This window comes from Trichoplusia ni, chromosome 27, assembly GCF_003590095.1.
Source record: "Trichoplusia ni isolate ovarian cell line Hi5 chromosome 27, tn1, whole genome shotgun sequence".
Classification (NCBI taxonomy): Eukaryota; Metazoa; Arthropoda; class Insecta; order Lepidoptera; family Noctuidae; genus Trichoplusia; species Trichoplusia ni.
In genome coordinates, this window is record NC_039504.1 from 3,149,911 (window position 1) to 3,175,208 (window position 25,298).

The 25,298-nt window shown below is 41.7% G+C and overlaps 1 protein-coding gene across 2 annotated transcripts in view; it reads left to right on the plus strand.

The window, feature by feature from the left end:
- The window catches only part of LOC113505740 (serum response factor homolog), a 244,212-nt gene that overhangs the window by 17,106 nt on the left and 201,808 nt on the right, over positions 1-25,298 (plus strand). For both annotated transcript variants that reach the window (XM_026888545.1, XM_026888546.1), the window contains exon 2: positions 12,641-12,883. In XM_026888545.1, the coding sequence (XP_026744346.1) occupies positions 12,641-12,883 (243 nt within the window). The remainder of the gene's footprint in view (positions 1-12,640; positions 12,884-25,298) is intronic.

Here is a 25,298-nt window from a genome sequence, read left to right on the forward strand (position 1 = left end):
TTCGTGAATTTACCACAACTCTTACATCGGCGTAAGTTTTTTCATTATGAAGATACAGCGAGAGACAAACCTTAGTGACGTCCAAATGTATTTTTTAAATTCATATGTGGTTATTCACGTGTGAACGGTTTGACAGACATTTTTCATCGTCAGATGTCCGTTTTATATTCTGTATGCACTTCTTACGATATTTCTTTTCATTCTTGTAGTCTTAAGTCCTTGAAATATATTTAAAATAATTGTCACCTAACTAATTATTTCGAAAATTCTTAGAAGATACTTCTATGATTTAACAAAAGATATGCACCAGATGAATTCCCAGAATTATTTAGTGAACCACAACATTTACACACTTTGATTTATATTAACGAATTATTTAGTGAACCACAACATTTACACACTTTGATTTATATTAACCTATTCGCCGCTATCGTACAATCTCAAAACCGAGTAAACTTTCATATTTTTTTAAGTATTTCATAAGTCGTCGGCACGACATCTTTCCCAGCGCTAACTGGCCGATTATCTTGTTTATAGAGCTATTAGCCGGCGTGCTATCGGATTCTGTATCTGATCTCCGCAAAAAGTGTAGTTTTCATCGCCCAGCGTTTGGGACGACAGCTAGGATAGCACATCGCGGAATAAACAATAGGGCTGCCTCAAATTGTGAAAAATATTTAATTTGTATAGTAATTTTAATTATTGAAGTAAATATGATTTACGTATCCAGTTATTATTTCATGTTATACGATACTAGATATTTCCATTACAGCAATTGCAAAGTGAATATATCTGCCGCCTCGTTGCATTAATATTATGATAGTCAGACCGTAATCATCATTTACTTAGCTGGACTGCTGAGCGCTCTTAATGACCGCCTAATTATACACATCAAACCAAAGGTGCCGAGCAATACTTAACGCAGGTCAGCAATTAAGCGTGTTTTCACTGAATATTCAAAACGGAAAAGCTTTATTTTCACAAAAAATACCAGATTTACAATTGAAAAATACCAGAAGCGGAAATGTGGAAGAATTTCGCTAGAAATGTCTGTCTGTAAAAGAAGTAAATATTTTAGACTAAGTTCGAATTTTAAAGTACCAAGAGCGAATAAAGTAAAGGAGGAATTCTCGTGTCTGAACAGTGCTCCAGCCAATTGAACGAGTCTAGCGTGGGGAAGCATTGTGTACGTCCTCACTGAGGTTTCAAACGCGATGTTGAAGAATTCTTCTAACATATATTGAATTGAAAGACCTCCACTCATTGGTTTCCTTTGATTCGTGAAGCTCTTGAAACAGAAATTCAAGCAAACATTTTGTGAAAAATAAATTTACTTTTGTTCGTCGGTCCTGCATAATATTTACATTTACACATGCACTCGGCGTTTTTGTTGTACGTTGCTTGTCAGATTATGCGATATTACACGAAGATCATCGACTTTAAGCCTGGACAGGTTGCTTCGTTATGAAATTCAAACGATATAATAACACATTGTAAAAAATGTAAAGCTACAGGTTTTAAACAAAGTAATTTATTATATGCTACTCGTAATTGTAATATCAACTTTGATTGCATCGTTTATAAGATTCAATTTGGTATGACGTTCATTATTTGCTTTGGTTCTTAAACCGTTATTACAGCAAATGTATTTCCCTAAGAGGAGTCTTTAAAGGAATCATGAACTATTTATACAGCCAATTGTTTAGACAGGTTGCTAAACCATCGCCCACGCATGCGTAATACGCAGGATAAGTGTTCCTTTCAGTCCTAAATTAACGAGAAAACAATGGAACATGGAATGAGGGAACGGGATCCATTGCTTTCTTTTAATAGCTTCCCGTAACGTAGGGTTCGTTTGACATGATATTTCTAGGCGTACAACAACGCCTGATTCGGGTATCCCGATCGTCGTTGACAGTCGAATCAGCCTTTAATTCTCGAAATTACGGTTCTGAGTTACTCGATTTTGGGTCTACAAATCGAATGAGCCAAACATGTTGTACAGATTTTAGAAGCACCTCATTGCAGTCGTTTGAAGCTTAAGTGAGCCACTTATGGAAGCCTTTTTTGCAACATTGCTTTATATAAATAAATGAGAACGGATCTGTCAATCTTATTAATAAAAACTCTTTTAATTTAAGGATTGCGGTTGCGGTGTGTGCTTTTGAAGGGATTATAGTGAAAGTTGTTAATTTGGTTTGTTAGAATGTTGAGACCGACTGGCATCAAAGTATTGACAGCCAAAAACTGTTTTAGTTATAGTTCAAGTGATTATAATGATTAGATAATAAATATTCTAGTAAATATAATCTCAGTTGTTCGTGGCAGCCCTAAGACAGGTCGTCGTTGGAGTCAAACAGAGGTTAACCAATTGTTTGCCGGCTAATCATGTTACGAACTAAGCTATTGGTTTAAACTTCGACAGCGTAATTTGAACGTAACTGTAAAATTAACGCGATAGACTTATTTCTGTGAAAGTTTTGTAAATAATAGACAAAAGATTTTCACGGTACCTGTATTAATATTAAATTTTCTATTAACAACAAATTTTTGAAGAAAGCAGAAAAACAAATGTTTATATAAACCTACAAATACAACTGAATTTCCTTAATCTATAGTTCTAAAAAAGATATAATAATTAAAATAACAACTCAAAAAAGACACAATACTCTTAAAATAAACCTGGGCAATCAACGTTGTGTAATTAAACGAGTTTTAACATAATCATTAAAATACTTAAATAAAACATTGCTTTTTAAACACTGCCAGATAACAGTGATTGCGAGTATATCTCTCGATGGATTTCGCCCCAATTCTGATCAAGATTAAACCGAATGAATATTTATTAACGATCATATCGATTTTAATACTCCCCGCTACAGTGCGTAGCGAAAATTTATGTACGCACGAAAACGCTCATAAAAATCAATTTGAGGTAATAAAAGCAGATCCTTTCTTTGCAAAACTCGTTTTTAAAATACTTATTACACATAAGTTTGACACTATATAAATCTATGTCTTTGGCTTTTACAAATCGTAAACTATTCATGTTAAGATAGGCTTAAAAATATTAAAAGGAGATTATTTTTAAGGGTGTGTAAAAATACAGACATATTCAACATTACCACCATGAAGCTTGCTGATCCACTACGGTTCAAGTTATGGAGATCAGGCAGTATAAAGGCAGATAAATCTCAGTAATAATGTTTCCTGCAGAAAATATCTGCTGATTTTGAATCCCTTTCAATTAACAAAGTACGCCGAAACGTCTCGCATTACTTCTGATTAATGACGTAAAAACATGATTCTCCTTATTCAAAAGAAATTCCCGATTTTTAAGATTGACCTCAGTACCAATAATTTCAAGTCCACTGAAATTTCACTGAGCCTCATTAATCACGATAACAACAAAGCTCATTAAAGGTGCATTTGTAATTGTCAATTTCGGTAGTGTCTTATACCGGCACCGACTAAATAGCGCTGTCAGTAGGAACCTTATTAGTAAGCTCATAAGGAACATTTTACAACAACCCATTTCCACGATTAAGGGTGTCGATGTCAAAGATGCAAGCAGTAGGATCGCTAATTACAGTTTTATCATCAATCACTTCGATGAATGGGGATGGGAAGTGCAAGTTTTACGAAAAGAGCGATCACTTTGCCCTTTTCTCGTGGAAATAGAATCTTATAGCTACAGCGGTTGAGTTGAAAATTCTAAAATGGTTAATTCAATTAACTTCAGCTTTGGTTGTCAAACGCCTTTTCCGAGGCTTATTGTCACTGTAATGATACTGTCCCGGTCCATTGATTCTCTTTGATGTTTAGAAACTGAAACTTCAATTGATGGGAACTAAGATAGGCTAGGTGAGTTATTTTATTAGATCGACCTGTAGTAAAGGTAATCAATGTTAAGACATTTTATTTAAATATCTCTTTTCTCATGTCAATCTCGATTGAAATCGTTGTAACCTATCTGACCTCGGAGTATTGAGCAGTTTTGTAAGTGTGATGTTCTGACGATTTGTTATATTGTAATGTGGGTGAGCCTGCATGTTTATTCGAAGACGGCAACTTTCTTTTAACTGTGTTCTTGTACCACTTTTTATATACTTACCAAAACTATATAAAACAGAAAATTCAATAAAAAAAAAATGTGTTCTGCTACAATGCTGTTGTTAGCGACGATGACAACTACGTACACCTAAATTAAGTATGTTATAGTTTTTGTTTGATTAACGTTTCAAGTTTCTTAAAGTTAATGAGTTTGTTTACGTTTGCAATCAGTTATAGGTGTACGTAGGTATATATTGAAACATTGTTTATGTTATGTTAAGGTTTGTTTGCAAATGTTTAGGACTATATGATGTGTGCTAGGGACTTAGACTATGGTTAAGAACTAAGATTTAGTTACCTAAGTGTTGTCCATATACTATTTAACCCTGAAAAACCTAGAAATAGGTTTTATTTAGAAACAATTATTGATAGGAGTTGTTTCATAAGTACCCGCAATTATTTAGAATTTGTTGTAACTAACTCTCGGTAGGTGGCGACGCACGTAGATTAGTTTTAAAAGTACCTACATAAAATTCACTTTTTAGTTACCGATTCTGTCACAGGGGGCAGCACCATGTTGTTGTCATGATTAAGGTGCGGGTTTTTGCAATTATCTTTATTTTAAGACATTATTTTATGTAAATAAAGGTATAAGGATAGGGTTAAATAGGGTAAAAAGGTCTAGAACATTTGTAAGGGACGCCTAACTGCCGGGATAAGCCTCTGGAAGGGTTTCTTGCCGGCCAGCGCGGGAACGCGGCACGCCATGATTGGCTGGCGCCAAATACGCGCCCCCGTGATTGGTCGGCAGTCACTATAAATAGAGGGCCCTCCCGGCGGTTAGGCATTCCACATCCAGTGAGCATCCGGAAAGGAACCTTGGAAGACTAGGAAGACTAGGAAGCCTAGAAATACTGGGGAGAATAAAGAACTATGTAAGTACTGCACAATTTCTTTTACTGCGTTGAACCCCTGCTTCTTTGTATCCCGCCAGTGCTCGGTCCGAACCCATTGGACCAACGGACCAACCCAACAAATACAGTCCACTCGCTGTAACATTTTTGGTCCTTTGTCGAGCCGGATTGGGTTATAATACGAAGATGCCAACTACAAGGTCGGGTTCGACGCAGTCTAAGACTGCAGGAAATAGTTCGTCGTCGGACTGGAGTATGCACACTCCGAGCGATACTGCAAGCTCCGCCGCTACGAGTATCGCAAGTATGTCGACGCTCACGAAGAAAACGCCGACAACAAGTCCGAAAGGAAGCCGGGCCCCCGTACCCCAGTCCAAAGACGCCACCAGGAGGGAATCAACGTCAGCAGAGGCGGTGCGCCCCGCCCCCCTGACACACGCCGCCGCGAAAGAGGTTGAAGATTCAAACCCCGCACGTCAAGAAGGCAGTCATACCACGGTGCAGAATCCAAATCGAAGCGTTGGAATCAGGACGTCGTCGAGAGAAGGGACTCTGCAGCAGCCTGATCCTGGGAACCCGGCCCGGGACAGGGACACAATGTCTGCTCGCTCTTCGCATAGGAAGAGAGCAGAAGCGCAAGCAAGATTGACTGTGGCGTTACGGGAGCAAGAAATGGCGGAAGCACGACTAAGGGTGGCGCAAGCACAACTAGAGCTTGTCGCCGCTGAGTCGGAAGATGAAGATGGAGCTGGTGAAGAAATATACGAGCGAACTCATGAAGTGGAACAGTGGTTCATCCAAACCAGCGCCGGGTCAAGCAAGGGACAGAGGCCGGTCGAGTCACAAGATAAGAAGAGCGACATTCAGAAGCTGGCAGAAGCAATAGGCAAGCTGTCCGGGAATTCGCGTGACGTCATCGCGCCGAAGTACATCGAACTTCCTTACTTCAATGGAGCCTGTGAAGAATGGTTGGCGTTCAGAAGGACGTATGAAGATACGGCTGCCTCCTTCAGCGCCGCACAGAACCTGGCTCGCCTCAGAAGAGCCATAAAGGGGAAAGCGAAAGAAGCAGTTCAGAGTTTACTGTTTACCGCTGAGAAGCCACATGAAGTAATCAAGGGATTGGAATCAAGATATGGAAGACCTGGTGCACTGGCTTTAGCTGAGTTGGAAAAACTGAAGAACTTGTCGAAAGTGAGCGAAAGTCCTGGCGAGATCTGCGTGTTTGCAAGTCGAGTCAAGAACGCTATCGAGACAATCAAGGCATTGAAGAAACCTCAGTACCTCAGCTCGCCTGAAACATTGAAGGCTATTGTAGACAAGATGCCACCTACCATGAAGTTTCGTTGGTTCGCCTATCATAGGGGTCGGAGAGTTGAAGACATTCCGGAACTTTTACTCATTGAAGAATTCCTGGATATTGAAGCCGACATGTGTGGGGACTTTGCCCCACCTGAAGTTCCATCTGATAAGAAGAGTTCAAGAAGACCTGTACACACTGTACAAGAAGAGTCTCAAGATAAGAAGTTTAAGAAGTCGTGTCCCGTTTGTGAAGAGGAACATTTTGCAACAGAGTGCAAGAAGTTCAAAGAAGCGTCGATTGATAAGAAATGGGACATCATCAAAAAAGCGAAGATTTGTTTCAAGTGTCTTCGCTTCAAGCACTTAAGAAGCAACTGTAAAGCGCCTGTCTGCAGGAAGTGTCGAAGATGGCATCACACTATCTTACACTCGGACAAGCCAGAAGTACAGAAGTCAAGCAAGGAAGGCGCATCAGAAGAGAAAGTCGCCTCAGTCCACAACAATAAGGATGAAGACAGAGCATATTTGAAGATTGTTCCGGTGCAACTCTACGGGCCCAAGGGACAAGTTCGTGTGCTCGCGTTGTTGGACGAAGGGTCGACCGTCACTCTCTTAGACGCGTCGATAGCCGAGAAGATTGGAGCTGCAGGAAGTCGCGAAGCACTCACAATCGAAACCGTCGGCGGGAAGGTCATAAGGAAAGATAGCTCACAGAAGATCAACTTGAAGATTAAGGGGTTTCACAGAAGGGATAAGAAGACTATCACTGTTAGAACCATCGACGATCTGAAGCTATCTGAACAAAGGGTCAACAGCAGCACTGTAAAGAATTGCCTACACTTGAAGGCAATTGAAAGGCAGTTGCTCTACGACGCAGAGCGACCAAAGTTGTTGATTGGGCAAGATAATTGGGGACTCATAGTCACAAGAAGACTGAAGAAGGGCAAGCCAACTGAACCCGTAGCCTCACTCACACACTTAGGGTGGGTGCTACATGGGTGTAAAACCGGATCGAACGCCGTAGTCAACTTCACGCACTACGGCAGGGCAACGTCAGAAGGTGAAGACAATGAAGAAGTCGTCCGGGAACATTTTCAGTTAGAGTCTCTGGGGATTCAAAATCGACTGCCATCAAACGACAGCGATAGAAGAGCATTGGAAACCTTAGAGAAAACAACGAAGCGACTACCAAGCGGTCAATTCGAAGCAGGCCTCTTGTGGAAGAAGGAAGGCGAGACCCTACCCAACAACTACAATCAAGCGTTTTGTCGCCTGGTCAACATAGAGAAGAAGCTGGATCGTGAAGAAGATGTCAAGGAATATTATGAGAAGCAGATTCAGACTTTAATAGAAAATGGTTACGCAGAGAAGGCCCCCGTAACCACCACTAAGGGGAAAACATTCTACTTACCTCACTTCGCCGTCGTACACCCGGTCAAGAGGAAGCCAAGAATTGTTTTCGACGCAGCAGCCAAGTATGAAGGAAGAAGCCTCAACGACGCATTGCTAGCAGGACCTGACTTGCTGCAGTCGCTATTTGGGGTGCTACTGCGCTTTAGAGAAGGCCCAGTGGCAGTCATGGCTGACATACAAGATATGTTTCTTCGTGTCAAAGTTAAGGAAGATGACCGGGATTGTTTAAGGTTCCTCTGGAGGGGAAGCAGAAGAACAGGCAAACCGGAAGAGTACAGGATGTCGTCGATAATATTTGGAGCAGCGTCATCACCTGCGACAGCTATATACGTGATGAATAAGAACGCAGAAGACTTCAAGATCACGCACCCTGAAGCTGTGAAGGCAATAAGAAGAAATCATTACATGGATGATTATCTTCAAAGTTTCTCGTCAACCGCCGAAGCAAAGAAAATTTCAAGAGAAGTTAAAGAAATTCATTCAAAAGCAAGCTTTCACCTGAAGGGATGGGCCAGTAACGACTCAAGAGTGCTGTCAGAAGTTGAAGATACTACAAAGGAAGACTCTCTGCAGCTTACGAAGGAAGAGAAAACTCTGGGTCTAAGATGGCTCGTCAAAGAAGATAGCCTAGCATTTAACATCGGTCTTCGCAATACACCAAAGGAGTTATTGGAAGACAGAAGAGCGCCAACTAAGCGTGAAGTGACAAGCGCCGTGATGTCAACATTCGACCCAATGGGCTTTGCGGCGCCGGTCTTGATACAAGGGAAGAAACTTATTCAAGACATTTGGCGAACTAAAATAGGCTGGGATGAAGCAATCAACGATGAACAAAGGGAAGCTTGGATGAAGTATCTAAGGGAGACATCGGCGCTGACGAAACTTAGGATTCCTCGATGTTTTTCACCTCGTAATAGGAGAGGGGAATTACACACGTTCACCGATGCAAGTGAAGAGGCTTACGCCGCAGTCGTCTACTGGAGGACAATCGAGCCAGGGGGATACGTTCACATCTCTATGATCGCCGGTAAAGCAAGAGTGACGCCGACGAAACCAGTCTCTATCCCACGACTGGAGCTGCAAGCTGCGCTACTTGGCAGCAGGCTGACGAACACGATTGAAGAAGAGATGGAACTCGAAGTATCAAAGAAAACATACTGGACCGACTCTAGTACAGTACTGCAGTGGATCAAGGCGGAGCCAAGAAAGTTCAAGACGTTCGTAGCCAACCGACTTGCTGAAATCGAAGACAGGACAAAGCCAAGTGACTGGAGATGGGTACCGACCAAAGAAAACCCAGCAGACGACGCCACAAGAGGGACGCCGGTTGAATTCAGTCACCAGTCAAGATGGTTTCAAGGTCCGTCGTTTCTTCGTCAACCAGAAGAAGAATGGCCTGTACAAGAATTCAGAATAATGGGTAGCTTACCAGAAGAAAAGGGCGGGCAGCAGGTGATGGCAGCAAAGGGTGAAGACGAGTCATTCATCGATGTTAAGAGGTTCTCAAGCTGGGAGCGACTACTCCGCGTTACGGCCAGGGTGGTTGCTTTTGCATGCCTCTTATTGAAGAGGACCCGCAAGGCAGCCGCTACCGCCGTGCGCCGAGACGACGAGCCTTGGCGACCTCAAAGAAGAGCCCGGAAGAAGACTCAAGCCGCCGGTCCACCGCCTAGCAAGGAGGCACAGAGGAGATTGTACATACCCATACAAGATGACCATCTGAAGAGGGCCGAAGCATTACTTATAAAAATAAGTCAAAGTGAAAGCTTCGCGCCTGAAATAAAAAGGCTAAAGGCAAGAACTCCCCTTGAAAGTGCAAGTAAATTGAAGAAAATAGACGTGTACATCGATGACGAAGGAATCATAAAGCTAAGAAGTAGAACTATGAAGTTTCGCGACGGAGGAGTAAGAAAAATGAACCCTGTCATCTTGGACGGAAGGCAGAGAATCGCGCAACTTATCATAAGAAGCTATCATGAGAAGTTTCTACACGGTAACACAGCGACCGTGATGAACGAGGTCCGACAGAAGTATTGGATTCTCGGTTTAAGGGCAACATTGAAGGCAGTAGCACACGGCTGCCAATGGTGCAAACTAAGGAAGAGTACACCCGCCATACCGCCGGCGGGCGACCTGCCGAGCGAGCGGCTGCAACATCATCAGTTCCCGTTCGCTTGTACGGCAGTCGACTATTTCGGGCCGATGCAAGTAACGATCGGCAGGAGAGTCGAGAAGCGGTGGGTGGCATTGTTCACCTGCCTCACCACCAGGGCTGTTCACCTGGAGTTGGCGCCATCTCTCAGTGCCAGCTCCATGATTATGGCCCTGCGACGGATGGCGGCAAGAAGAGGGACTCCAAGGACGTTGTTCAGCGACAACGGCACGAACTTCGTCGGGGCGAACAAAGAATTGGAGGCGGCCGCACTTGAAAAGGGAATCAAGTGGAAGTTTATTCCCCCGGGCAGCCCAAACATGGGAGGCGCCTGGGAGAGGCTCGTGCGCACCGTGAAGACGGCGTTGGCGGTGGTGCTCAACGAAAGGAGCCCACCAGAAGAGGTGCTCCACACGCTGATGACTGAGGTCGAACACATCGTGAACTCTAGACCTCTCACCCCAGTCAGCATGGACCCCAACGATGCAGAAAGTTTGACCCCAAATCACTTCCTGCTGGGGAGATCGTGCGGAGCAATGGCGCCGGGAGAGTTTGAGGACACCGAGCTGGTCGGCAAAGCAACCTGGAGAACAGCGCAAAGGCTCGCCGACCACTTTTGGAGACGGTGGGTGAAAGAGTACCTGCCGCTCCTCATGCCGCGGAAAATCGACGGGCGAACAACCGTCGACCCCAAAGAAGGCGACGTCGTATTGATAGTCGACGCCGCGCTACCCCGCAACTCGTGGCCTCGAGGTGAAGTTATCAAAGTCTACCCCGGGCCAGATGGAAGAACGAGAGTACTGGACGTGCGGACATCAGGAGGAGTGCTGCGCCGGCCAACCAGAAGGGTCGTCGTGCTCGTGCCTGCAGCAGCATCGTCGCATCCAGAGGACGGCGTGCTACGCACCGCGGGGGAGAATGTTAGCGACGATGACAACTACGTACACCTAAATTAAGTATGTTATAGTTTTTGTTTGATTAACGTTTCAAGTTTCTTAAAGTTAATGAGTTTGTTTACGTTTGCAATCAGTTATAGGTGTACGTAGGTATATATTGAAACATTGTTTATGTTATGTTAAGGTTTGTTTGCAAATGTTTAGGACTATATGATGTGTGCTAGGGACTTAGACTATGGTTAAGAACTAAGATTTAGTTACCTAAGTGTTGTCCATATACTATTTAACCCTGAAAAACCTAGAAATAGGTTTTATTTAGAAACAATTATTGATAGGAGTTGTTTCATAAGTACCCGCAATTATTTAGAATTTGTTGTAACTAACTCTCGGTAGGTGGCGACGCACGTAGATTAGTTTTAAAAGTACCTACATAAAATTCACTTTTTAGTTACCGATTCTGTCACAGGGGGCAGCACCATGTTGTTGTCATGATTAAGGTGCGGGTTTTTGCAATTATCTTTATTTTAAGACATTATTTTATGTAAATAAAGGTATAAGGATAGGGTTAAATAGGGTAAAAAGGTCTAGAACATTTGTAAGGGACGCCTAACTGCCGGGATAAGCCTCTGGAAGGGTTTCTTGCCGGCCAGCGCGGGAACGCGGCACGCCATGATTGGCTGGCGCCAAATACGCGCCCCCGTGATTGGTCGGCAGTCACTATAAATAGAGGGCCCTCCCGGCGGTTAGGCATTCCACATCCAGTGAGCATCCGGAAAGGAACCTTGGAAGACTAGGAAGACTAGGAAGCCTAGAAATACTGGGGAGAATAAAGAACTATGTAAGTACTGCACAATTTCTTTTACTGCGTTGAACCCCTGCTTCTTTGTATCCCGCCAGTGCTCGGTCCGAACCCATTGGACCAACGGACCAACCCAACAAATACAGTCCACTCGCTGTAACAGCTGTCGTTGTGATTCGTTCGGTACTCATTTAGTTCTATATTAGTATTGAAATACAATCGAACTGACCCAATAATAGGTAAATAAAATAGTTTACAAACAAAACCGTTACCACGTTACCGATAATTTAAGTGGGCGGTCGCCAAGACCGCAGACCAATATTATGCAATGGAAAAACCGAATTAGATGGCACTTTGCAAACTTATGTTGCTTTCAAATTTTATAAGTTTCCTAAAAAGCACCCCTACTCTGTTTGAAATAAGGCACATAATAGAGCTCACAATATTTACAACATGGATTTAAAGTATACAGCTACCTCACTGTTGTCAATTGTCTGCGTCGAATTTCTGTTTTAACAATTTATTGTCACATGACTCTTAATACGAGCTCATTGAAGTTGGAATTAGAATGTGGCATCGGTAAATACATGTTAGTCCGCGTAGGTGTGGGTGGATGGGCGCCAGTGGGTGTGATAATTCGTCTTGCATACACAAAGAGTGCCGTGAGAGAGTGATATTGCTCCCGAAAACGAACGCGCAGTGGTTTACATACGAATTAGTGGCGTGGGAGAGGTGAAAGGTCGGTCGGGAAACTTTTAGGGGACCGATAACAGTGGCCACGTCGAACTTTGAAGCACCGAGCTTCAAATTGGCTTGAGTACCCTCAACTTACGTTATGTTGACAAACCGAAACGAATAGTCACACCTTAGCCACTATAAACTAACTCTAGAATGCGTACTACAGTATGCGTTTCCAACATTGTTTGCGTTGAAATATGTAGTATATTTGGAACGGTCTAGAAATTCCCAAGGCGCACTATTAGATCGAGCTTTTTAAGTGTTAATGTTTGATGCACTGAAGGTTTTATGTTCCAGCCTCTATCTATCTGAAAAAACTACCTTTTGTTTATTAATGTTTTGTATTAACAGTTTAATTTTTGTTTTTTTCTAGGCCTACGAGCTATCCACCCTGACGGGGACCCAAGTGATGTTGCTAGTCGCCTCTGAGACCGGCCACGTGTACACGTTCGCGACGCGGAAGCTGCAGCCGATGATCACGTCGGACTCCGGCAAGCGTCTGATACAGACGTGCCTCAACTCTCCAGACCCGCCGACCACCAGCGAGCAGCGCATGGCGGCCACGGGCTACGAGGAAACTGAGCTCACGTATAACGTAGTAGACGAGGATATGAAGGTGAGGCAAATGGCGTACGCGGGCTCCGCGCAGTACCCGATAGAGCACCACCCCGGGCTGGCTCCGTCGCCGCTGCAGCAGTACCACCAGCACCCGCCCTGCCCCTCGCCGCTGCCGCTCAGCTCGCTGGGCCAGCCCTACTCGCACGCTCACCTCTCACACCCCCACATGTCCCATCACCCACAACGGTAGTTCCGATGGCACTTAGACTAAATCCCCGACATCGACGCGGCCCCAGCGGCAGGTTACGACTGTTTAACGAGATAGTCACGTTCTAGATAAGCTTATTTTAGATAAGAGAAATAATAATATACAAGCAATAAACTGTTTTGTTAATATATTTTGTAAATATTTTGACGAGTAGATTGTTTTCGCTGATCACGTCGCCCCGAGGGTTTGAGTTACGGACGTGTTTATGAAAGTTATGTTTTTTTGAGTAATATAATAAAAATGTTCAACATACGTTGATGAGCGAACGTCCCATAACCGAATGCGAATCGAGATTGACGTATTCATTCAGATCGTTAAAGATAAGAAAAGCCGTGGACATGGACGCAAGAAATGAATTATCACGTGGTGGAATTTTACGCTTCCGTTGACGGAGACTCGATCATTTATCACGATAAATTTCTGTTATTTTGTTACATGCATTTTGTAAGTAGAGTTGTGAATCGAACATCTTATATCATATTAATGTTTCAGTAATCCGACTTTAAAAATCAATTTGACGATTCAATTAAAACTTATCTAGAAATCCTATCTATGAAATTGATGATCTGAGTAGATATGTCGAAACCGATAGATCGGTGTTCGGTAGCGAAATAATCTGATTTCAAATCGGTTTATAATTAACGCCAAGGACCGGTTTATCGTTTAGAGTGACGACTCGGAAGTGGGAGCGGTCGCGCTACTATTGATTCATTATTATGAATGAATCGGCCTTTCATTCTAGCTCATTGTGAAGTTTGAGCATTCAAAACGGTGCTTAATAACATTCATTAGATTATAGACAAATCGTACAGAGACGGTTTAACGATCGTTCTATTAGCATACGTATATGGCGTAAGGAAAGTGCGACAAAAAATAAATAAAACAAGACTGAATAAGTATCGGTTGCGGTAAATATTTATGAAATCCAAAAAAACGAAAGAATACACTAATAACTAGAAGGTAGCAGGTGTTATTTGTAACTAGAGACAGTTTCCAATTATCAAGGGAGCGCTGTCGCCTCAGGTTCTAAGTCCACCCGGCTCCGTGATCCGGATTATCAAGAAACTTAATTGAAAATTACTTTCGGTGGTACCGCCAGTGATTATTATAAATTCCCCTGTCAAACTCGACTCCGGCCTACGAGTTACTGAGAAAATCAATCCGAGTAACGCGGTAGCTTTCACGTGCCCACTGGGATACGTCGTCGCGCGGCTTCTAGCTGACATGATAACTGGTGCTCGCGTCTCCTATATTCAATTCCGATAACTATCGCGCCTAATTGTGTTCCGTATCGTCTTGTTCGCGCGAACGGTTAATCAATGAAGCCCGCGACTGATCAAATACAGCCAAATACGGCGCGTTCGACGCGTCGATTCATTGAGCTGCTCGAATTCGATTCGATTCATCCATTAAGCGCTGAACACACCTTGCGCCGCTAATCGGACACTATTTATTCATCGATTTGTACCCAGTAGCTGCTCTCGCTGCCGTCGCGTCGATTGCACCCGACGATTAATTCTCGTACCTAATTTGCATATCGTTTTAATTTCGAACCCATCCGGCGCCCACTGTGCCTTCGCCCCCGACCTCGAATATCGGTTGTCAGCTCCGATATGTTGAAATCGATTACGTCGATTCGTTCGTTTCGCGGGCGGGACGATAAAAATCTCTCCTCTTCAGGTGGGTCGTTCTCACCAACTCCGCGTTTGACGTACGGAAATAATATGTCCGGACCGATATCGATCGTTATTGTTCGCGCATCATCGATAAGTCGAATCGATTGAAATATTCACGCGGTAATTACGATTCCGAGAGATAAGCGGGTCCCGCGACGCGAGCTTTGAGATCTCTATCGTGCTGTGTTCTATTCGCTGTACATGTTTTCGTGACTTTGTTATGTGTTGGACATACCGTATCTCGTTTTATGTGTTTTAATATTCAAAGGCGGCATTTTTCTCTCCCGCTAGGAACAGTTTCACCTGTCATCACTGTAAAGTCGTTTACATAAATATAATTCTTTACGTATTCTCCGCGTGTATTATGCGTCGTCTTACATGTCTGTTCCGTGAATATAAACTGTATTAGCCGAGCGAGTGTTTGGCGTAACGCTGCCTCGTAGGATGCAGATGCTCTTGTGCATGAATTAGCGGTATAAATGTGGAAGTCGGTCAGTGCCCTCGCTCCGGCCGTATCCCCTAATCGAGAATACGCGTGTTTCGTAACATCTCGCAAACTCTTGAGATTTCGCTTTCGGCGCGCGCGTGCTTCGTAACATTCCTGTGTTGATGGTTTCTTTCTGTTTCTCTTGACGTCCATGTCTCCCGATTATGTCTGGATAAAAATAATAAAAAGTACTCATTGGTGGCTATAGGAGTCGCCGACACAAGTCGTAAATAGTTGAAGTTTTTTAGTTGTAGCTACAATGAGGCTTAAGGCGTGTTTCCAATAGCGACGGTGAGTCACGGATCCATAACGTATTCCGCACGCGGGCCGGGAGACGCGTGGCGTCTATTCTCCACATCGCTCCGTAATCGCTCGTTAGGCGTCTCGCACCTCGCTTTTATTAACTTATCAATACTATTGTTTTGATAAATGCTCGGGACGCAATTTCTGTTGACTCATCGTATTGTACCGGCTAATGTGCCTACATAATTGTCTGACTGTAAGCCGATTGGTCGCCTTGTGCAACTCAAAGGCAACAATAAAGCTAATTTGACTAATAGGTGCCTTGTAATCATCGCCGCGTGTGGTTCTAGGATTACAAGATTGCGCCGACTCTCTTCTCTGTTTCGAATCTTGGGTTAATGAACGTCGTTCAGCGCCTATTGTTCCAGTTTAAGTTTTATTTGTTCTTTTGTTTGGACTGTTTTGACGAAACACTAGAACACATATTTAGGTCTAAAATTAAGGAAACTCTGAACATAATACGATGCAACCGCACGTCTCAGTTGGTGCGATCATTTATTTATTATGCTACGCGTGAACGCATCGCCGGTTCAATATTTTAAAAATTATTTAATGTTTGCGAAATTTACGTTAAATGATCGTTTCTCCCCTGTAATTAACGTGGTGCCGCCCGACCACCCGGACGCAAGATCGATGGAACCACAGTCGATCAGCCAAAAGGCTAATATTCGCAGACCGCCTTTGCCGTGTCCCGACCACTGGACAAATGAAGAGATCTGTCCGCCGTGGACATCTGCACAGAAAGCTCTCACAATTTGGAAAGAAAAACAAGCTTTGAAATTTCTATAGGACCAATAGCGGTATTAATACCTTTCGCGCTTTATTAAAATTAGAGGAAAAGGCATTCTTTGTTCAATATAATAATTACTAAAAGAATTGTCCGATATTTGCAAACCAACAGACCTCCGTCTGACCTAGTCTAGTCATTCGACTCGTAGCAAGATATGTATAACGTTTTGGGAAACGCGTTATTAGTAGAGGCGCTGCGCTTCTGGTTCAGTTATCCACATTCGCGGTACATATTATTTTAGGAGTTGCGTTGGGCGAGCACTCCGTGCACTATTACGGCAGCCTGCGCCCGCGCCGCTCTGTTGCATAATTCAGACACGAGCCCCGCCGTTTGCATTCCGATACTTGATATGTGCTTTCACATGTATTTATGGACAAGATTTTGTGTCTCCGTAATGTTTGGCGAATAAATAAATTGTGTTTAAGGCATAAATACAATGGGCGAGCCGGCGCGGCGGCGGCTCCCCTCGTTACGTCGGCGAATGTAAAGTCCGAGTAGCTTCTTGTGTTGTCGACATGTCAGCCGCTGAGATATACCCGCGGGTCGCTGATGCTCGCTTATTTCGTTGTTTAGGTGCTTCGTTACACCGCGGTTTATGTCGGCGCTTACAAATTGGCGTACCGGGGCGCTCCGGCGTAGGGCGTCACAAATCCTTCGACAAAATTATGCCTCAACGTTTACATTGTCCATCATTCTCGTGTAGCGACGTACCACTGACACGGTTATTAACTGCACTCTCACATTTATTATCTCCGCAACAAGCAACCTGCCCGCTTTGACAGACTTAAATAGTGAGTTGACTAACAGATCGGTAAACCAACGGCGGTGACACTAAATCCTGAGAGCTTCGTTCTATATGTCAAGTAAACATTCTAGCGGTCGGTGCCAGCTAATCCGAAGTCAACGTCATTATCTAGGAGCTGAATCGGATCTAACAATTCCGCTCACATCTCACTTACCGCAATTCTAATGATTTGCGGCGGAGGTCCCCCTTTGTATGCGTCGGACACGGTCATTCGTATGCACGTTGTTGCGCCGCTATCCCGGGCTGCATCTCCACGAGCTTCCGCGAGACTCCGATTGCTCTAATTGAAATTTATCCATAGCCTGTGGACTTGCCCCGATTCCCTCTCTACCTAGCTTTTTAATTCGCTCCGATTAATGAGTGCAGCCCGCATTGTCTCTGTTATGTATGCGTCTGATTATGCGATCTCGTTTACTGGATTGACGCGGGACGCGCCTCATCCATTATAGATTTAGCCGGGAGTGTATCGTCCGGCTGGATATGCCAGACGTCTGTGTCATTTCGATAATTGGACCTTCGATTATATGCCACTTGCGCAATTTACAAACATCTGTGCTAGATCCTTTGATTGGCAGCTATTGCGTCATCCGGATTTATACAAGTCCAATTAAGTGTTTTGTTTTTAATTAAATACAATGTGAACGGCTGGCCGGTCGCATTCATAAGCCTTAGCCGTTCATTGGCCCTTCCAAATTACAAGTAACTATAACTCAAACAATTCCTGGTTACGTCATTGATGATGTTTGAACTGTACGTTTGGACGTTACGTATCGAGATCCGACTCGATTAATTCGACGAATCCGAGTCGGCCCACTTCCTAAAACTAGACTGGGAGACGCAGATGGTTAAAATTAGGCCCGCGCCGAGAATAGCGTAAACTGCGAGCGCGCCGCGTCACCGCGCGAGCCGACCTGCTTTAGATATTGTGTTACAGTACATCAAATCAAATCGATGCTGCTTCTCCGCCATCACTCCCACAGTATTTACTACGCACGCGAATTAAGCCATGAATCATACCAATGAAAACATTGCACGAATTCCGAGTTTTAAAAAGAAACCGCATATAGGAAACTAAATGCATTCAATTGAATAAATAAAAATAGTACGTTAAATATATTGATTCGGGTAATATGCGTAGGTCAAGAAACTGATTGAAAAAATATCTAGAAACTAAAAATCAAAATACGATTAATATGATAACGCTAAGAAATAATTATTCCCACGTGGTCGGATAAAAATAAGTTTGGTTGTTTCAACGTTTCGTGAAGCGTGTATGTACCACACAATCACCTCATGATTGAAACCGTTTGTTATGAGCAATATAAATATTCGCGAAAGAGCATCGGTCATAGCTCTGTAACGTAACATGACAGCAGTTTTTGGAGTTTATTGTTCAAACAATGTTATCTTTGGTTATGGAAAGAACTCAGCTTATCGGTGAAGCTTTTGTATCGCGATCTGCGCCGTTTCGGCTTCAACGCGTTCCGACTCCATACCGATTGCTTGTAGTACATCTCCGCTCTATCTAGTAATGTCTTCACTAGTGGTCATCTTGAAATGGTATTGGATATGGTGCGGGGCGATGGTTCCGCGTCCATAAATTCAAACTAGCGTCCCGGTTGAGGTTCGACCGTTACCGCGTGGGAAATGATTGGGTCCCGGCCTCGGTCGGTAAGGCTTTGTTAGGACGATTGTCCACCGGAGTGGTGTAGATGCCCCGATAGGCTGTGTATAGTACGCCTTCGCCCGCGGTGACAGCTACGTGGGAACGCCGACCGGGATTGTGTGTAAACGCCATAGTTATTTGGATGCAATTGTCATTTTTGTTTTTGAAAATTTATGTTGGCAATTTTATGTCCGTTTTCAACGATGTAAACATTGTTTTGTTGTTTATTTAATTTTATATAAGCGGTTACAATGTGGCTGTGTAACCGGTCTTGACTTAACAATTCCTCTTTATGAGCCTGTACCTAAGATATTTCGTATTTTATGAACTCCTTTAAGTTCTTGTTTGAATGTTATTGTAGCAGAGCATTTATCTTCCAAGGCAAACAATTTCAGAGACATGTACCGTCTGATACGTTCACGTATATCCTATGCATAAGTTATGTTTTCCCCACAACAAACACTTGTGCACACAGTGGAATTGTACTTCCAGTCATAATGTATTCAACACGCGTCCGGCGCTAACTCCACGGTCATTCAGTACTGAAAACAAATCCTTAGCTTTTGTGACGCCGATCCATCATAACACTTTTTCTATAGGCCAGTATCAACGAGCTTTACTCAAACAAAACCTTTTCAAATGCAAATAGACAGTACGTGCGGATTAGTTCCGCTGTGCTCGTGGGAAATGTCCTAAACGCTAGAACAAGAATCTTTCAAAAGAGACTAATTGTCGTTTTGAACATTAACCTTATAAGGCCACCTACATAGACGGTGATATAATCGTCGTATTGGCTCATGGTTGCATTAGAATGAGGCGTAGGCGACGTCCTTCCACTTCGAGCGTCGATCGTGTAATGCCCGCGTTTGCTACACATACGGCGCGTGCACTCCTGCGCATGATTTATGTATGACCACTGCACTTGGTTCATTTAACTAGATATGTTCCGGAATTATTGTGTTGCAGACAACTATCGTACCGTTGCGATCGTGTCGTGAATCTCAACTCGTTGATGCGCCTAGAGCGAAGGTGATTTTCCACCATGCATAATTCTTTATCTAGTCTGTTTGTGTTTTCATCTTTTGCCGAAATGAGGTTGAATTTAAGTCAAGATTGTGTTTTTCTTTTACTGTTTAAGGTTTTAAGTCATTTGAGATCGATGTATTCGTCAGGCGACTTGATATGTACACTCATATTGCAGTCAACTTTGTGGTACTGTTAATGCGCAATCGATGCCTGTCACCGTCCCCTTAATCAGTTCACTCTCGCAAAATTACCTTAATTAACAAAGCGGGTCTTTCTTAAAAAAAAAACTGTATCAAAAAACCAGTTAAATTTTTTCACTAGAAGCGAATGTCCCTTTTAAAATCTGTAGCAAATTAAATTGGTTGCTTTTAAAAGGAAAGTATATTTTTGAAACCTGAATGAACAACTATATGCGTTTGTCTGGTCTGCTTTGAACCAAGTTCTCATATCTCTTGAGGTTTATATAGGTGCCTACTGCTTAATGGTGAATTAGTAGACGATTAAACCACTTAGTATAAGATTTTTCAAATTGACGGGTGTTAGACGAAACTGGAGAGCTATAAATAGTGAGATGTAGGTTGTTTTCGGATTCCTTTCATAGTCCAGTGCAGTAGCGTCATAGGCTTGGTTGCACAGATCCGATCGTAAATTCCTGACGATTTTCTTTGCGCGACGTTTGACACTGTCGCGACTCGCGAGCGATGAGACTTTAGCGTGTATGAAAAATTAATGTGCGTATAAATAAATTAAAAAAAAAACAACATTAACGAAGTATGAAAGACGCAGTCAAAAGATCCGCAGAATTATAACCAGGAAATGACTTAAAAAGTTTTAAATTTTTCTTTTGTTGTTCAACTGTTATTGGAAAAACAAAAACGCTGTTATAAACCTGTTCCGAGACCTCAGGAATTCTCTCGCAAGATAAATTCATATCACAATTTAGTCGTAGATAAATCGATTAAATCGTCTTCGTTTCGCCGCTGTTCGCGAATTTGAAACTAAAACGACAAGCGTCAGCCAATTTTATTGCTATAAGTAATCCTTTTGTCGTTCGACATTTAATGTGAACGTAAAAGTGTTGGCAATTACGAGAGGCTTTACCAAAAAGTAATTTGGCGTTAAGAAATTTATCTTCAGCTGTATCCTATTCATCGACGTGCGTTCCGATATTTGTTACTAACACGCGTGCGTACTTACATCCTCATAATGTTCGGTAATATAACTTTTATAAAGCATAATGATAAATCGTTTTTAAACTCCCTTAGTGTTCGTAGTTACGTGGTCGGTATGGTAGTTTTCTCACGTCTTTTGGCTACATTCAAACCCGTGTTTACGAGCGGATCTCGTCAAAAGTAACTTTTACACGTCAAGGCAGTGGACAGCTTTCAACTGGCTGTTACTTTTATGTCTCATTATTTAAAAAAGTTTCAACCTTGCAAAAGTTGGCTAACTGTATCAAATTAATGTGTAGGTATGTAATCGGGCTGCGGTGGGCAGCCGGCCGGTTGATCGATAACACGCCTGTTTATTTGAACCGTATCAATTCTGAAGCGATTCGCCGTAAAACCGATATTTAATGCATTTTTTTTAAAACACATTCGCGATGAAACGTGACTTGAATATTGTAATTTTTGCAATAAGCACTTGCATGATAATGACCATATTTTTCTCAATGAAAGGCACGCGTAGCTACGTAAAGTTTGGAATTCAAGAGTCGGTGGGTTACGTCACAATCTGCACCGAAAGTGGTCGTAAACTGACGAGCCTTGACAGCCTAGTATCGGGTTCTGTGATCTGTGAAATTGCGGAATAGTCTATCGGCTATCCTTTTCACTCTAAATCGCGTTAATTGTTGTTAGATAAGGACACAAAAGTCTCCACGCTGACGCTCTCACTTCCGCCCGCCCACGACTACGCGAGCGCAACCTACGCGACCTAACTTACTTTTTAAATCGCAAGCCGGTGGTCTCGTCGCCACAATTGTTACTGGCTGTTGCCAGATTTAAATCAAAATGTATTCGAATTTTAACATTTGAATTTTTAAAGTTTTGTGTGTTTGCGAGTGAGTGACGTCACTCCGTAGGTGGCGCGCGCGCGATAAAAAGCGTTCGCGGTTCACTTGGCGTTACACAACGTTTCGAAATGGCCATCCTCCTTAAATTATGACTTAATTCTGTTCTCTCTTTTGTGCTGTTATACGATATGTTTGGTAATAACGGTACTTCAATATCTACTTTGTGATTCGGAATGGCACTATTGCTCTCCACTTTATAGTTACGGATGTTGTAAAAATATTCATAAAACGCCGCGCCAATATGTTTATTCTTGTACAAGTAGATAAATAATACAGTGGACGATATTATAGTCTATGTTTTTATATCACATATACTACCATTTTCACGCTTAAAAGATAGTGTATCAACTTTACCGTCATAAATATCTAATAGAGTTAGAAGGAAATGTTTCCCAAGACGTATACGCGATCCGTAACTCAGTTCCTCGCAGTTCGAATCATACAAATCAACAAGTCATTAACATAAAACCATCATAAATAGTTGATGTATCAAAACGGAATGACGCATAGAATGTAGCGAGACAAGAGACAAGACAAACAAACAAACTTACGTGACTCGCTTTACCAAATCACACGAGACGCGAGGCTCAGCATAATAAAACGTTTATGTTTGCTATGTACATTTTGTTCATATATTTTCGCGTTATTTTAACTGTAAGTGAAGGTACGAAACGCAAAATAAATTTTGAATTTTGCTTTAAGATAGGTACAGTCACGAGCAACTGGCTTTAAATGGCTCTGTAAAAGTGCACCTTAATGTAAAAAATGTATTCCTATTTTACATAGTATGAAAAGTTTTAAAATTTAAATTAGTTCTCACAAGTCGTTTGCTCTTGATTATACTATTTAGTCTCAAAAGTACATTAGAAAATTGCAAAGTTTGAAATTTAATTGTACGCTACTGTAAGGTTTACTCTAATGCATTTTACTCATAATTCTCAGGCCATTAAACGAGTGCCATCCTCTTTATAGTTTTAAGTCCAACGATTACTGAAATTGAATGCATCGAATTAATTTTAAGGACTAGATCATTCTGTCTCAAAACTCATATATCCCGATCCCATACGTTTCATTGGTGCTATCATGTTGGTGCTGCTACAGTGACTTCGGATACATAAAGGGTGATCTCTTAAAAATTGTTTCATAATAATTTTAATGGTTAAATTCTAATATATATTTTTATAATGTAGTTAGTTAGTGACGCGTCCTTAAGGGCGGAGTCCTGTTATTGATACCTGTATGTACGTAACATTCCCAGTGTGCGCTTCAGTGTATATTTTTAACATTGTTTGTGATCCATCCAGAGTAACGAGTTTAAGGCATGATGTGTGTTTGAACGAATTTCCGAACGTTGACTGATGCTGTGTTAAAATGTTATTTTTTACTTCGTGATATCTCATTTCGCGTGGGTGTTGCACACGACAGCCACCTGTGATCAAAATAAACTGCTTTATAATGTTAATTAGCGAACAATTTAGCGAGCTAAGACAGACGTGTAATGAACGATTTACCATTCATTTATTTTCTAATATCTTAGTTGCTTTATTTATTTATTTTAGTTTTACGATTTATAAATTGTTGTGATTCAAGTTTTAATAAAGCATCAGTCGATTATTTGTTCAATTTTACTAGTATCCAAATTTTTATAAATGGCTAAGTTATAGTAAGTAAATTAAGAAAGTGCTAGTAAAATTGGATCTCGCGATTTTGACGTTGATACAATAATAAATTAATATATTAAGTGTTAAGTAACGTATGTATCCTAACAAGTGATGCGGTTGTACACTCAGCCACATAAATTACTAAATTGGCGTAATCTTGTAAATATTCATCAAAACTATATTTTTTAATTTTTTATTACAAGTCCGTCAAAATTATTAGAAGTTTGTTGTTGCTGACTGTACTTGTGAAGACTTATCGAAGTGTCTTATTAGTGCCTTATGAACGACCAAGTGAGAAGCCGAAGATTGTACTTAAATTAAATTATACTAAATGACTGTTTCTCAGTATTATATTACGGAATCTCTAAATGTTATGCCTCTGTGGTAGACATTATTAAATTGGTACTTAATTTTTTGAAGCACTAAGTTAACCAGACGCTAGTCTAGTATATTTGAAGGTTATTATGATTATTGATCACTGGCAGTAATAGTTCAAATATAGAATAATGTTGACACTTCCCTTTTTAATAATATTTTTTTTCATTGTTCTTAAGAGGAATAACGGCCAGTGCTGGTTCCTCGTTCAAAAGTGTTAATGTACTTAATGAAAGTAAAAGGCTCCGTCGTATCACGACTGCAGAAAAAGTGCTATTACTGTTGAATGATACCTCAATTCTCTTGTACTTGAATCTCATCCAAAAAGCGAAGTGTCAATCACGAAATTAGGTACGCCGTTGACAGAAACATTAGCCGAACGCCGAAAAACAAAGACAAAAACGTCGAAAACATATATTTAAATATGAAATTAAGTTTTTCGACGGGCGCTTATTGCTTTTCGAGACGATTATTCATGTTTCGCTGATAAATGTGCGACGTGCAATAATTCCATTCTCGTTTAAGAGCTTGTTCGTGTTAAGGCCTTTACACACACGCGGTAGCTACATGTATATTTTTGTATAAAATTTATAGCTCTCATTATAATATTTATAGTACACTTTTGACGTGCGACTTTATTGCGGCCCGCGTGTCTGTAATAGCTTGATATACATTATTGTAACGATGACTTGGAAAAACTGTTATGCAACTTGTAAATGATATTAATTCACGACTGCTCAGGCGCACTCAAAGTCAAAACATATTTATGTGAACGAGCATGGCAATTAAGCTGCCACAAAAATTTACAATGCCTATTGAAGAGTTAATATCGGAGAAGTTAATTAATTCATTTACACGTTGTAAATATATTTTCGGCTGTTTCGGCAACATAATACAATTGTGACAAACTATAATGAGAGTTGTTCAGAGACTCCAATGGTTGTGAAATGGTCGACTGTATATCATGGAGCTACGGAATGACTCGATGATTAAGTTTTACTAAGAGGTGGCGGCGGCCGGCGCGCCCCGCCCGAGCGCATGCGCCGCCGGTAATGACAATGTGATAGAAACAATACCTAAAGACGCTAGATCATTGTTACTGTAAAATACATTTTTTGTAAATATGTACAATAAAATAACATAATAAGCAAGGTCAATTGTAATACTAGATGCAATGTTGTACAAGTTTTTTCTATTTAAATATTTTTTTTGAAAGATTTAATCTACTCTATTTTTAATAAACTTATTTTATCGTTTCGAGTAATTTATATTTTGTGGTTGTACAATGTCGTAGATGATGAAATCGGAAGAGACATTACAAAAAATATATATATATAAAAAA